Source organism: Myotis yumanensis, unplaced genomic scaffold (assembly GCF_028538775.1).
Source record: "Myotis yumanensis isolate MYYU_CA2020_CCGP unplaced genomic scaffold, mMyoYum1.0.hap1 SCAF_2, whole genome shotgun sequence".
Classification (NCBI taxonomy): domain Eukaryota; kingdom Metazoa; phylum Chordata; class Mammalia; order Chiroptera; family Vespertilionidae; genus Myotis; species Myotis yumanensis.
The window spans coordinates 7,706,965-7,722,780 of NW_027223753.1; the positions used below are offsets into that span (position 1 = coordinate 7,706,965).

The 15,816-nt window shown below is 43.6% G+C and overlaps 1 protein-coding gene across 3 annotated transcripts in view; it reads left to right on the top strand.

Moving 5' to 3' along the window:
- Positions 1-15,016, top strand: part of PDPN (podoplanin) — a 30,681-nt gene extending 15,665 nt beyond the window's left edge. The window contains exons 2-6 of one of the 3 annotated variants that reach the window (XM_070404116.1): positions 3,238-3,371; positions 6,559-6,685; positions 11,059-11,085; positions 11,626-11,737; positions 12,598-15,016. In XM_070404116.1, coding sequence (XP_070260217.1) covers positions 3,238-3,371; positions 6,559-6,685; positions 11,059-11,085; positions 11,626-11,737; positions 12,598-12,604 — 407 coding nt within the window. In that variant the 3' untranslated portion in view covers positions 12,605-15,016. Of the gene's footprint in view, positions 1-3,237; positions 3,372-6,558; positions 6,686-11,058; positions 11,086-11,625; positions 11,742-12,597 lie in introns of those variants that run through there. The other 2 variants (XM_070404119.1, XM_070404118.1) reach the window with 2 other exon arrangements.
- The last annotated feature ends 800 nt before the right edge of the window (positions 15,017-15,816 follow it).

A 15,816-nucleotide genomic window follows, 5' to 3' on the forward strand; every position in this document is an offset into this window, starting at 1 on the left:
AAGCTGATGAACAAAAATAGATCCAGAGACAAAGAAACACTGAACAGACCATTCAACCTCAGAGAGAAGGCTGGGGGTGGGGGTGGGGGCGGAGGAGAATCAACCAAAGGACTTGTATGCATGCATATTAGCATAACCAATGGACATGAATCCTGAGGCAGTGGGGGCTTGTTCTGGGGGGGCGAGAGTGGCCAGGGTGAGGGGGTGGGGGTCAATCAGGGAAAAAAGAGACATATGTAATACTTTAAACAATAAAAAAAGGAAGAGCTAAACCATAAGGAAAATATAGGTGAATATTTATAAGGTAGGGTTGGTAATTGTGACATTAGGGAGACAAAACAAGCTTAATACATTTGATTAGCAACAAAACTCACCAGTTACAAAAGAGTAAAATGTTTGCAGCATTTTATATTCCAGGGAATATATTCTTAAGGTTATAAAAAAATATCTAAACATCTACAAAACTATAAAAAACCATGAATACCATAAAAGAAAAATAGTTACAAAGATATTTTCTGATGGTCAACAGATGAAATAGCTCACCACTGCTAATCAAAGAAATGTCAGTAAAACCAGAGGCTTGAAAGCACTTATTCAAAGATTTTTATCAAGCATTTAGGATACTGCAAACCGTGACAATGACAGTGTGATTTATCATTGCATTTAAATTCTGAGATATTTTAAAAGAAATGCCATCCCATACATATATGTAAACTAGAATCATTTATTTAATGCCAAGATTATAACGATTCATAGCACTTTCCTACCATTAAGCATCTCTTTAGTTCTTGTTTGTTCTCCAATTTAAGAACCTTAAGGTGAAATTGATTTATCCACACCATCTTCTCATAGGCAGTATAAACGTTGGCCTGGCTTTTTAAAGAACAACACACACAAAAATATTCCAAAGTAAATGGATGGGTTGCCGCCGCATTTGGAAACTTCCATTGGTTCTGTGCCGAGTCTGGGGGAGGCTGGGTGTGACAGGAAAGCGTTCGTTCACGTGAGCATGAGGGCACACTGCTCCTGGCCGGCCCTGTTATCGCAGTCTCCTCACTGCACCTATGTAAACAGTGTGTGTGTGTGTGTGTGTGTGTGTGTGTGTGTGTGATGCCTGCGTGCACATGTGTCTCAGGAAGGAGGAAGGATTGGAGGTCCCAGGCATCCACACGTGGTTTGAATTTCAACACTCCAGGGAAAAGGATGGTAAATGCTGGCTGGGGGACCGTGTCACCCAGAAATGCCTTTAGCCAACCTAAGGAGAGAGACGGCTGAGGATCTCTTGTTAAAGATCAACTTTCCCATGGAGCCAAGAGAATGCCAGGGCCGTGAGACTAGAAGAACATGCATCTTAATCACGAGTGTCATTCATAAAAACGCCCTTTGTCTATTCAGAGCGGTTTTAGTGCCGGGCTCTGCGGGCCAAGCGTAGGAAAGAACCAGGAGGAATTTTTATCGTTCCGCTTTCAATGAACTGAACTTTCTACGAAAGAATTCAGACCAACTTCATTCAGTACTTGTTTTTGTTTTGTTTTAAAGCAAGGGTAGTTTGTTTTTTAAAGTTAGAGGATGCCTCGTAGTACGTGGTTTTGCTGAGCAGCGCCGGAAAACATTATTTACATTGAGGACTTGTTAGTTGAGCTCAAAGCAGGAGAGGAAGAAAAGGAAATAGCATATTTAGTTTTGTGCGTGCATGTGTGTGCACGTGTGTTTTGTTTGTTTGTTTGTTTGTTTTTAATAGGACTACTTGCCAGGCAAAGGGATATTTCACCCCTGAGAACCCATTCATATATTCAACATCTGCCTATTGCACAGGCCTAAATCTCTGGGGGCCAATCACTGTCCCACCTCTCCCCGAGCCCAGCAAATGGCTCAGAGGGGAGACCAACCATTTGCCTGCGCTGAGCTGTTGTTCAGTTATTGCTAACTGGTGAAGGGCTTTTGCCACCCAGATGAAAAATGCATACTAGGTTCATCCAAAGAGATTGATCGGCAGCCCTGGAGTAGGACTAGTTGCAGAGAGAACAAACGAATTTCCTCTAGAGGCTTTCTCCCTCTGCATCAGCAAAGACGCTGTGATCAAATATTTATTAGCAGCGCCTGTAGCTAGGCCAGCAAGAAGCATTGGGAGGAATAGGCATCTTAAAGCAAGGGCGGGCTGCTGGCTGACTTGAGCACGGCCTGGTTACGAACATCCGCTCTCTAATTACACCCTCAAAGCAGTCCCCAAGCACCCCTCCCTCTGCTCCTGGGATGCGTGTGCTCCCTTATTTTGCAATTGTACTGAGTCATGGGATTTCCAGAGCCCCTCTGCGTCTGCGGATGGAGCCTGTGGCCAATGAGTCAGATTTTTAACCAGCAAAGGGTTATCTGGTGAGTTGAGATGGTGCTCCGGCTTGGTCATGATTAGCTCAGATCATTGGGATACAGGTTGAAGAGGCCACTGTTGTTATGTGTTCTCTGCCCGGTCTTAGAATTTGCTATTCCCTGCTCCTCCAGAAACCTTTTCTTTGGCACAACGGGGTCATTCACGCAGTGTTAATGCAGGAGAGCCAGGTCCGGGGCCAGGGAGGTCTCTCAGTAGCATAGCTCTTGGTGCACCGAGAGTTCCCTTAGTTCTCGCTGGCATCCTTAAGTATATTGCTGATCTTCCCCTGCAGACATTAGCCCAACTGGAAGATAGGATGTTGAACTCTATGTAATCTCTGAGGTCAGTGGTCAAAGCTGAGGCTAACCGTTCAGGTGGGCAGCAGTCTCCAAGTTAAATGGAGAGCAAGCTTGACTTTGGAAAGATGGAGACCCTGCTTTTTGGACGTTTCTGATTCAGGAGGTTGGAGGGAGAGCCTGCAAAGTGGTTTTGGAACTCTCCCGAGGTAGGTGCCTATAATTTAGAATTTTTCCAGGTCACCATGATATTCTAGTAACCTGAATACATTCCTTCATCATTTGAAATAGTACCTGAAAAAGAAAGGTGTACAGCCCGCCCCAGGGGGATATCAAGGAGGGGCTGGCTGCTTCAGCTTTTTCTCTTTCCACCCTCCTTTCTTGGGCAATGGCGACAACCAGGCCAATCACATGTGCCAGAGGTGCAGCAAGGAGAATGGTGTGTGCCAAGCAGGAAATGTAACAACAAATCCCAAAAAGAAATGGGGAAAGATAATCTCAATGTAGCCAGACTGTTAGGTCTGCCCACACACTACATCCACCGTGAGCCCTGACTCAGTCTTTCTTTTTCAGCCACCACAGTCCTGCCAGAAGATGAAGCTACGACTGCAAGTATGGAAAATGGCATGGTGACCCCAGGTGTGGATGGTAACACGACCCCAGGTGCCAGTGAACAGTCCCATAAGCCTGCTGGCTTCACAAGTCAGGTGAGTGTCTGAGGAAGAGAGGAATTTGGTTTGTAAGCATGCAATCACATGCAAGGACATATATGCATAAATATATTTAAATATATGTATATATGTATGTATATATATAATCAGTGGGACCATACAAAGGAGTTGTTACATGGCTTGCAACAAAAGCGACTTCCCAGTTTCATCCAGCTGGCAGGTAACTGGTGTGCTGGTCACAGGTGCTTCGAGTGTCTACATCAGGGCTTCTCAAACTGGTGAGGAGGTAGGTTTATAGATGTCCAGTCTGCTATAGCCCATCTGTCAATACAAGACACGTCTTGGATTGCTATAAAAGTTTCTAGATATGTATTCACAACTTCCTGTCATCCTGTGACTGGTAATAAGCACTGACAAGAGGCCACCCCCAGACCATACTGGTGTAGACTGTGTGGAGTCCCAACTGACACATTCCCACCCTAATGACCTTTAATCAGGTCCTACATATCTTAAGCCCCTGCCAGGGGCAAGATCAGACGCCAGGCTCTGGGCGGCATTAAGGACGGATATAGGCCACACCTTCCACCCTTGAGGAGCTTTGACTGTAGTGACATGGGACAGAGGCTCTTCCCACCTCTGTGACATCCTTGCACCACTGTCCCTCTCGAGTTCTCTATTTCAGCCATGTGGGCCCTTCTGACCTTTGGACTTATTCCAACTTAGGTTTCTGTTTTCTCTGCTTTGAATACTCCCCAGGTCAGTCCATGGTTGATTTTTCTTCTTGTGATTCTTAAGTTCACTCATTATCTCAAAGAGGCCTAAAGGAATCCCATCCCCACCCCCCAGGAGTGACGCTCTTGGCCAGAGGACAGCAAACTACTCACCAGAGTGGGCCCACACCCTGTTCTTGTCAATAAAGTTTTACTGGAACACAGCAGTGCCTCTTCAGTTGAGAATGATCTCAGGCTGCTTTCATACCCTAAGAGCAGAGTTGAGTAGTTGGTTACAACAGAGAAAATATTTACCATTTGGCCTTCTACAGAAAAGTGTGCCTGCCCCTGTTTAAGAATATCCCCAGGGTTGAGAACCATGCAAGGCACATGGTAGATACTCATTAGCATATTTTTTATTGTGTTAAAGAACACATAACATAAAATTTACCATATGAGCCATTTAAAAAAAATCTTCACCTGAGGATATGTTTATTGAATTTAGAGAGAGATGAAGGAGGCGAGAGACAGAGAGAGAGAGAAACATTGATGTGAGAAACACCAATCAGTTGCCTCCTGTATGCACCCAACCTGGGATCAAACTCACAACCTAGGTATATGCCCTATCCGGGAATTGAACCTGCAACCTTTTGGCATATGGGACAATGCTCCAAACATTGGAGTCACCTGGCCAGGGCCAACTGAACCATATATATATATATATATATTTTTTTTTACAGAGAGGAAGGGAGAGGGATAGAAAGCCAGAAACATCGATGAGAGAGAAACATCGATCAGCTGCCTCCTTCACACTCCCCACTGGGGATGCGTGCGCAACCAAGGTACATGCCCTTGACCAGAATCGAACCCGGGACCCTTGAGTCCGAAGGCTGATGCTCCATCCATTGAGCCAAACCGGTCAGGGCAAACTGAACCATTTTTAGTGTACCCACAATTCAGTAGTATTAAGTATATTCATCTTGTGAAACAGATCTTCAGACTGTCTTCCTCTTGCAAATCTGAAACTGCACCCATTCAACTCACCTTTTCCTCTTCCCTCCAATCTCTGGTGACCACCATTCTACTTTTTATCTCTATTCTGACTACTCTAAGTGCCTCATATCAGTGGAATCACACCATATTTGTCATTTAGTGACTGACTGGCTTATTTCACTTGGCTTAATGTCCTCAAGGTTCATCCATGTTGTAGCATGTGTCCAAATTTTCTTCTTTTTAAAGACTGAATAATATTCCATTACATGGATGTACGGCATTTTTATTATTCATTCAGCATTGATGGACTTTTGGGTTGCTTTTGGCTATTATGAATAGTGCTGCTTTGAACATGGTGTACAAATATCTCAAGACCTCACTTTCAGTTCTTTTGGGTCTACGTATACTCAGAAGTGGGATTTTTGGATCATATGGTCATTATATTCCTAATTTTTCTGAGGAACCTCTATCCTGTTTCCCTAGTGGTTGCACCACTTCCAGTCACACCAACAGTGCACAATGATTCCGATTTCTCCACAACCTTTCCAACACAGTGTTTTCTGTTCTTTTGATAGTAGCCATGCTAACAGGTGTGAGGTGGTAATCTCGTTGAGGTATTGATTTGCACTTCTCTGAGATTCAGAACCTTTTTATATGCTTGTTGACTATTGTATTAAAGTCCTCAGGTTATCTGATTTCTTATTGTTGAGTTGTAGGATTTCTTGATACCCTTACCAGGTATATGAATTGCAAACATTGTCTCCTATTTCCTAGGTTGCCTTTTCACTTTGTTGATTGTGTCCTTGGGTGCACAAAGTTTTTAAGTTGGATGAGGTCCCATTTATCTATTTTTGCTTTTGTTGCTTGTGTTCATTAGCGTATTTTTGAATGTTACATTGGCCTAAACTTTGGAGTCAACAGAACCACTTCCAAGTCTTGTTCTGCCACTTGTTGGCTATGTGAGTTTGGGCATATTTTCGAATCTCTTTAAGCCTTGTTCATTCCATAGGACTAATAATAGGATCTATATCATAGGGGTTTTGTGCACATGCACGTGTGTTTTTTTGTGTGTGTGTGTGCAGTAAATGAGGTATTTAAAGGGGCTGGCACATAGTAAGTTTTAGCTATTACTCTGATTGGGAGAGGGAGGGCATTAAAATATGATACAACATAATATATGCCCCAAAAATGTTGAAGGGAGGAAATGCCATTCAAATTCAAGGGAGAGAAAGAATTAAAACTTAGTAAGCTGATATTTTTTGAAGAATTAAGACCCCAGGAAGTCAGCAAGAATGAAGACCCATGGAAGTAAACACTTGGTATTCATTTCTGGAGGCATGGTTTTATTCATGTTCCTGTTATTCTGTTTGTTTGTTTTTTGGTTTCCACTTTAAATTTATGTCATCATATATTTTATATATTTATGCCACCATCGTATATTCTTTTCTGTTACAAGGCCGCGTATATATTTTAAAACATGATGTTATATTTCTGTTTTGCTTCATTTACATCTCCAATAGGTGCCCACAAATACAAAGCGCACAGACACTCCTATAGAGGATCTGCCAACTACAGAAAGCACAGGCCATGCCCAAGAAGACACCCAGAGCACCACAGCCTTGAATGGGGCCACTAGTCACCCCAGGGGTAAGAAAACCGGTCACCCCAACACGGATTGATCTTGTTTTGCATAATCATTACCCTCCAGAAACCATGAGCAAGTGAAATAATCAGCAGGGCATATTTTTGGAATGCAAGAGTGAATTCCAAACCAAGCTTTATGTGGAAGTTTCAGAACTCGATGTATTAGGTTGCGAAATCCAATTTGATTTATTGGGCTGCTGAACAGAGTTCTCTGCCTTGAGAACAAGTGATAATACCCCCACCAGGGCAAGATGAGTAGCTACTTGTGTCGTGTTGCTGACCCTAAGTGGGTAGAATGCTACACTAAGAACTTTGTGTGTTCACCTAAAAGCATAAAACTCAGCCAACCTATGTAAATCTCAATGGGCTCTATAGTACTGTTTGCCATCTTATATGGAGTTCATGTCTGTATCCACAGAGCAAGAATCTTTTCTTATCAGGATTTGGGGTTGTACTTGTGATCCCCGGTTGACACCTGCAGCTTTATGAGTGGAACATCTTGGAGAGAAACTAGAGAGGAGGACGTTGGGTCTTTGCCATGATTATGAGGTTTGGACCATCACTGATAAAAACAAGGACAGATCATCGCCATTACAACTCAGCAATAGAAAGAGATAGCTTCCTATTTCTAGAGCTTTTTTAAAAAAGAAATTAAGTCCTTTTTTTAATATACCCTAATTTTGTAGTATATAGGGATGAAAGAGAAGGAACTAACCCTCCAATAACTGCAATGAGTGATTACTAACTTAAGTTATTTTGTATAAATCATTTTATCTAGATAAAATGGGGCTACTGAACAGAGTTCTCTGCCTTGAGAACAAGTGATAGGTATTTCCATCTTTAAATGAAAGTAAACACAAAGACTTTGCCAAGTACAGTGGTTCCTCAAACTAAAAGTACATCTGAACTCCTAGAAAGTTATTCTTTAGTGTCAATATACATTTCCAGACCCAAAGCCAATCTGGTTTTACAAAATCTATAGCACTTCTGAGGATTTTTAAAAAATGCTTTAGCCCTGGCTGGTGTGGCTCAGTTAGTTGGAGCATTGTCTCGTACACTGAAAGATGGCGGTTCAATTCCTGATCAGGGCATTTATCCAGGTGTCAGGTTCGATCCCCAGTTGGGGCATTACAGGAGGCAGCCAATTGATGTTTCTCTCTCTCTCCTCTCACTCTCCCCCTTCCTTCCTTTCTCTATAGAAACATGTCCTCAGGTGAGGATTTTTTTTAAAAAAGCTTTATATTTGTATACCTACGTTCATAGCAACATTATTTACTGTAGCTGAAATGTGGAATTTATTGACAGATGAATGGATAAACAAAATCAAGGCACCTTGAATACATACAATGGAATATTATTCAGCCTGTAAAAGGAATGAAATTGACACATAATACAAATGGGTAAACCTTGAGATATTATGCTAATTAGAATAAGCTAGTCACCAAAAGGCAGATGCTGTACGATCCCACTCAGATGAGGTACACTACACAAAGTAGTCAGAATTATAGGGACAGAAAGTAGAAGGATGGTCGTCTAGCGTTGGGGAGGAGGGAGGAGGGAGTTATTGTTTAATGGGTGTATAAGGTTAGTGTTGTGAGATGAGTTCTGGAGATGGAGGTTGGTGATGATGGCACAACAATATGAATGTATTTCTACCATTGAATTGTACACAAAAATGAAGACGGTAAATTTTGTGTTATGTATATTTTACCACAATAGAAAAGAAACTTCCTAAAAGTGCTTTGAAAATAAAGCTTAAAGGTCACCCCAAGATGCTAAAGAAATGGAGCATTACCTGGTTAACAGCTTACCCGGTTTGGCTCAGTGGATAGAGCATTGGCCGTGTACTGAATGAAGGGTCCCTGGTTCAATTCTGGTCAAGGGCATGTACCTTGGTTGCAGGCTCAATCCCAGCCTTGGTTGGAGTGTGTGGGGGAGGCAGCTAATCAATGTGTCTCTCTGAGATCTATGTTTCTCTCTTTCTCTCTCTTTGTCTCTCCTCCTCCTTTTCACTCTCTTTAAACATCAATGGAAAAATATCCTTGCGTGAGGATTTACAAAAACACACACACACACACACAAAAAAAACCACACACACACAAACAAGAAGAAAATAAATTGTTAACAGCTAATGGGCAGCAGAAAATGGAACCTTCCAAGTTGAGTATTCTTTCTGCCATGCCAGGATACCTCTCTCATCCTTAAAAAAAATTCTCAATTGCCTGGAAAACACTCCTGGTTACTCTTCTGTGGTGTATCCTGCCCCACCCTGTCACAAAACCTATGACGAACAGTGTATTCCCACTTCATATATCAGTGTCCCGGGAAATTTTTACATGAGTTAAAATGTAACTTTAAACATTTAGGTTTCTTAAGAGGTCATTTCATTAGGGCAGCAGATGTCTTGCCTATGAAACGCCCAAGTGTGATGATGTTCACGTTTATGACACATTTTATGACCACAGCCATGTAATTGCAAGGGAGCTAGGGAGGACAGGACTAATACGTTCTAATTTAGTAAGGAGTCTTCCATAAACTTTATTTTTGGTGTTTCCTAACTCATGGTGTCATTGATGGTGATAATGGCGTGTTCTGAGGTTGGCGGAACTGGCAGCCACCATGTTAAGACATGATAAGCACACAATTAGACCTGTTTCTGCTGGTATTTGGCAGCCGGGGATGAATGACATTTGGGGAGTTGATTTGATGATGCTGTTGATCTGGGCAGGACTCGGGTCCAGCAGCTTCCAAAACACTTTTATGGTGGGATAGCCCCATCCACTTGAGCTCCGTGTGAGTGCTCCCGAGCCATAGGTTCAGCTCATGCAGGGAGACCCCCACCTACCCTGGGCCCCCCTTGAAAAGGTGTCTTTCTGGAGACAGCCGTGGTTCAAAGGGATGGCTTCTTTCAAACCCAACCATTAGAAAAGCAAGCATTTTGTAGATGATGGACGGCTGGTGTCATCTTTCATTAAGAACGTTATTGGGTATCTGCATTTTGCAAGTTGTGAGCTAAGGTTGTAGGGAAGGGCCTGATTGGTTCACTTCCCTCCATTGTATCATGAAATCAAGGCACCTCCAGATAAACAAATACCCCCCAGAGGAGTTAAGGACTCGCTACAGAGAGGTTGATGGGAGAGAACAAAACACCTTTACTTTTAAATAGGAATTATGTGAAATTATCTGAAACTCACCATTTTCTTATTTACTTACAGGAAGATAGTTGTAAATAAATAAGTGATACCCATGTGATAGGTAAATGAAAATATTCACATTGCAACTATTGAACTAGGTTTGGCTGCAGGTAGAAATCCTAAAATCACAGTGGCATGAATACAAGGTGTGTATTCTTTCATTAAACTGAGCTGGGCGTGTTGCTACTGCCCTGTAAGCTGAGAATTTTGCTACTAAAAAAAAGCAGGCAATTAATATCAAAAGACAAATCTCAGTCTTGGCCACACCTTCCAAAACTAGAGCATAGTGCTCTCAAAATGAAAATTCTTCAAAACAGACCTCATCCCAGTGGGTGAGTTTTCCATGACCTTGACATTGGACCAAGAATCAACAGCCTTGGATTCTTTGTTACCCTAAGCCAGGGGTGGGCAAACTTTTTGACTCGAGGGCCACAATGGGTTCTTAAACTGGACCGGAGGGCCGGAACAAAAGCATGGATGGAGTGTTTGTGTGAACTAATATAAATTCAAAGTAAACATCATTACATAAAAGGGTATGGTCTTTTTTTTTTTTTTAGTTTTATTCATTTCAAACGGGCCGGATCCGGCCCGCGGGCCGTAGTTTGCCCACGGCTGCCCTAAGCTCTGAAACTTCCTAATCATTTATTTAAAACCTCCATGGGCCGCCCTAACCGGTTTGGCTCAGTGGATAGAGCATCAGCCTGCGGACTGAAGGGTCCCGGGTTCGATTCTGGTCAAGGTCATGTACCTTGGTTTCGAGCACATCCCTAGTAGGGGGTGTGCAGGAGGCAGCTGATCAATGTTTCTCTCTCATCAATGTTTCTAACTCTCTATCCCTCTCCCTTCCTCTCTGTAAAAAATCAATAAAATATATATAAAAAAACCACAAAAAAAACCCTCCGTGAGCCAGTTGCCTTGAGTTGATAGCGGAAAAGTAATGTACACAAAAGTACTTTGGACCCATAGGCGTGAAGAAGCGTTCATAAATTCAGTAATAATAGTTTTGAAGACAGGATCATGTCAAAGCTTGCTTAAAAATCCCCTGATCCAATTTATTTAAGAAATTATCTTCTTTGCTTGTGTTTTGCTCCCTTCCTCTTAGGGTAAACTTATCTTTTGCCAATTGTTAAATTACAGTTATTAAATCCTAATAATTCTATATCATTACATCTCTCTTTACAGAAGACACACAGACAACAGGTGCGAAAGGTAAGCTAGGTTTTGGTATCCAAATATTCTTTTCAGATTTTTTTTAAAAAGTGGGGGGTTTCTTTGAACCTAATCTTTGTGATGAATTACATTCTTTTCTGGATTGGAGTCAACAAGTGCAGAATAGAGAATCCTCCAAGAAACAGGTTTCAAACTTCTTTTAAGAGAGAAAAGGGAATTGCCTGTATTTGAAAATAATCAAACCACAAATGAGTCTAATTCACTTAATGACATTTGTGGAGAATGGTGTCATATCACAGTTTATTGTTTTTAAGAGTGACACTACCCAATGATTAACTGTGAATCCATGCTGTATGAATGGTATACTTCATCAATCTTGAGACCCAGAAATCTTTCCACTCGTTAGATGAGATTAGAAGAGCCCAGGTTTCTCCTCTTCTAGAACAGCTTCCACTGGATACAGGAGAAACACCATAGAACATGATTTCGATCTACAGTAGGGCAGTGGCGCTGTGGATGACACGTTGTATGGCAGGTGTATTGTTTATCTGGGCTCATGGTTTCTTCCCTCTCATTCAGATGGCTTTTCGACTGGGACCCTGATTGGAATCATAGTTGGTGTCTTACTAGGCATTGGATTCATTGCTGGGATCATCGTTGTGGTCGTGCGAAAAATGTCGGGAAGGTACTCGTAAGTAAACAACTTACACCCATGTGATAGATAAGTGAAGGTAGTCACTTCTAGAGCTCTGACCTTGGAGCTAATGGAAAACTTGAAATAAGGGTCAAGGTCAAAAGCCCCGACCTCTAGAAGCCCTGCATCTGAAGTTTCCCCAGAAGAACAAGTGTGTACGTGGGCCTTACGTGTTTCTAAGAAAAGAGAGTCAGAGGTGACTCTGTGGTTGACTTCCATTGAACTCTGACCAAACCTGACCTCTTGTCTTAATTTTCCAACTAACGACTTGAGAAAAAACCCAAACCAAGTTTAAACTTGACACCTCATCACCCTGCTCCCAATCATCAGAGGTGGGAGGTTTCCAGAAGTCCGTCTGCTATGGGGCCAGGGCTCCCTAGTGATGAGGAATTCTGCTGGGATGGGGTCCTTCCCTCCATCCTGCCCTGGACACACCCACACACGTGGTAGAGTAGTCTTAGCATTGGCTACTGATGAGAAGGGATTCTTCCTCTTTGTTAAAATTCCCTAAGAATTCAGAACATTAGAATTCATAGCCAGAGGAAACCTTTTTTGTATTTCTGTTGGGAAGATGATATATGACTGGGGAGTCTGGGGGACAGGAAGAGGACAGATGCCATGGATCTGGGGGTTTGAGAGACACGATTCACAGTGCAGTCACAAGTTTATGTATTTGGAGATGCCCAGGAATCGGACCCCTGCTGTGTGGGAGCCAGGCACGGAGGAAGAATGGTTGAGAAAGAAGAGCGCAAGGCTCCAGAATTGGAACACTTAGAAAGACAATAGGCACATGACTCCCGGGATTCCCGTTCCCAGTGCCACTAGAAGGAGTAACCATCGCCTCTCTGTTTTCACAGGCCCTAAAGAGCTGAAGAATTGTGCCCTCCTGCCAGCATGTTTAAAAAAGACTTTCCGACCTCCCCTGTCCCTGAGCACATGGGAGAAGATGACCCATGGAAATGCCTGGCCCCCGACTCAGAATCCATGGTGATCCCTCCGCCTGCCAAGAGTAACCGCAGGAACGATCATCCACAAGACTTGCTCCTCTAAATATTTTGTCTTTTGAGAAACTTTTTTTAACATACAAGTTTTGGGAAAGATGACTTAGAAAACAAAATGCAGAGGAAACGGAGCACACTCTAGATTGATTTGTCACTCAGACAACGTAATTCCATCGAGGGCAGATGCCGTAGTCAGGCCTTTGTTCTAACCGTTCTCTGTTATTGTTAAAATGCAAAGGAATCTGGAAATATTTATACCAGTGGAGTCCTTGGGTCTAGTGCTATGTCAGTAAATGGCATCAGCATTTTGCAATTTCTGATCTGTTGAAATGGACACATTCCGGTCTAGTTTGGTCCATCTTTAAAGCCTGGTTTGGTGTGAATAATCAAGTGGAAGAATCTCAGCTGGAGCAATCTGTAAATCTCACAACAAGCTAACAAGCTACGGGGCAGCCTCCAGGCTTGCTTTCCCCTCGTTTCCAGCGATGACTTGATGACGCAAAGGTTTGCTCCTACTTGACCCTCTGCTTCCCTCAGATGCTGGGGAGCCAGTGCTAAGGGGGTGGCCTTCTCATTTCCATGACGCAGACCCTTCAGATTGGCTGCTTTGATCTAGACCAGTAGTTGCCAACCGGGGGTCCATGGACCACTGGTGGTCCGTGAGGTCCGAAAGGTTGGCGACCGCTGATCTAGACTATGGAGACCTCAGCCCTGATGGTGGCTCAGGAGGCTGCTGGCAGCCCGGCGGTGCCAGAGGCTCACCTATCCCAGACACTAAGAACCTTGGTGGTCCCCAAACAGAAAGAAGCCCTCCGTGTGCCTCTGGCATGGGAGCCAGAACCTACCAGGTTTCTAACTTTCCCTTCCTGCCTTAGAGGAAATAATCTTATAAAATATTAATTTTTAAAAAGCAGCTGGATTTAAAAACAGAAGATACTCCCAGTCTTCATGAGATCCCACGTGTTTCTGTGGGGTCGTAGTTGAAAAATCAGAATCAAGGTGCCCAAGCTGCTGTTCTTGGTGTGGGCACCGCCCAGTTCAGTACATTGTTTCCCAGGGGTCAGCTGAAGGCTTTTTCCTAAACAGAAGGTCTTTACACTTAGCAGATGCTCTGTCCTGACTGTGTTTGTGCAGATCTGATATCCTGTAAACTTGCACGAGCTCATCAAACAGGAAAAAGTAAACTATCAGAAAGCACAGCTGTTCCCCTCTTCTCCCCCCACCCTTTTTTTTGTTTGCAGTAACGTGTGGACGTTATTTTAAACAGCGTGCCCTTCTGTTGCCTAAGTTCAGCTGGTCTACCAGCCCAGGTTCCATGTTTGAACATCATCTTTGATTGAGAGAAAGGGGTTAGGAAAAGCATTATGAGCTTAAAACCCTCCTGTTTCATCACTCAGATTCCCAGACAGGAGTTGGGAATAATGTCCATTTCATCCTTTCTTTTTTCTTTCACTGTGAACAATAACGGCCCACCCCAAGTCGTACACTGGACCCATCACCTGCTGGGACCAGGCTGTGGGTTTCTAAGTCACATCTGTGTTGATGCTCAATGCAGTGTGGACAGTTTTAAAATAAAAGAGATGATTGAGTATAACATTGAGTCAGAGCTTTGGTTGGAGATCTCGATCACGTCAGGCCACACTGAGGAACATTTCCAGATAAGCTGGTAAGTTATGTCACCTGTTTGTGTGAACTAATATAAATTCAAAGTAAACATCAATACATAAAAGGGTACAGTCTTTTTTTTTTTTTTTAGTTTTATTCATTTCAAACGGGCCGGATCCGGCCCGCGGGCCGTAGTTTGCCCACGGCTGGTCTGGGAGCACGTTCCAGATTCCTGTTCCTGGGACAGCTCACTGCCCCTTGGTCCTCAGCTACAAATGCTCTGCTGGTCCGGAGACTACAGTGGTCAGGCTCTGTGTCTATCCGTCACACCCGTCTACTCCTCCCACCCCCACCTACGCTGCTCCAGAAGAATTCCAGTGCCACGCCCTGGGTCAACTCCCTACCAATCCTGTCCGCTCTCATACAAGTTGGATGCTGGGAACAGGATAGCTGGGAGAATCAGGCTTTCCACATAACAAATACTCAGTATGTTGCCCAGCCGTCATGGCTCAGTGGTTGAACGTTAATCTAAGGACCAGAAGGCCATGGTTCGATTCCCAGTCAGGGCACCTGCCTGGGTTGTGGACTCAATCCCCAGTGTGGGGTACGCAGGAGGCAGCCAATCAGTGATTCTCATCATTGATGTGTCTATCTCCCTCTTCCTTCCTCTCTGAAATCAATAAAAATATATTTAAAAAAACAAGAAAACGAATAGTATGTTAAATCCAATTGTTGAATTTGCCAGATATCAGGACTCCTGAGTGCACGGTCCATAAGTAGTGATGTGTCATGGAAAAGGCCAGGCCCCACGTCCTCTTATGCTACCTGACAGCTGTAATCCCCAGATGAGTCAACTGCGAGCTTTCTGGGCCGTAGTTTCTTCCTAAGAACGTCCATGAGACGGTTCAGAAAGCATGACTGTCCCAGCAGCAAAACCACATGCACCTGGTCCCACAGACTGACAGGGAACAGGCTCAGCCATGTCAGGTGTCAACTATGTTCCCTGGCACGCTCCCCGCAGGACTGGACTGGAAACCATCAGAGCTGCCAGGGGGATGGGAGTCCGGGGAACAACCCCATCCACTCTTTCATTAGCGCCACCTGGGAGCAGGCCCGAGGTTAATGCTGCGTCTTATGAAAGCCTGGTTCTGGAAGGCAGAGCATGGAGCAGCCATCTGTTTCTGAGCTTACGATGTTGTACATGAAAGAATGTAGAAGACAATACGCACATCATAGCGCTGTTATCGGCCGTAAAGCAAATACTGGATGTGTAGTGCTGTCGGAAAACAGTAACCGCTCCATCGTTAGCAGCCATTACCCCAACGTCCCTCCTGTTATCATAGCTCATCTCTCACACATCCCGGTGAAGTCGGCAAGACAGATTATCCACATTTTGCAAGGGAAGAAATTGAAGTTCAAACAGTTGCCTGAAAGTACAGCATTACGAAACGCCCGGAACGCCTGAAACAC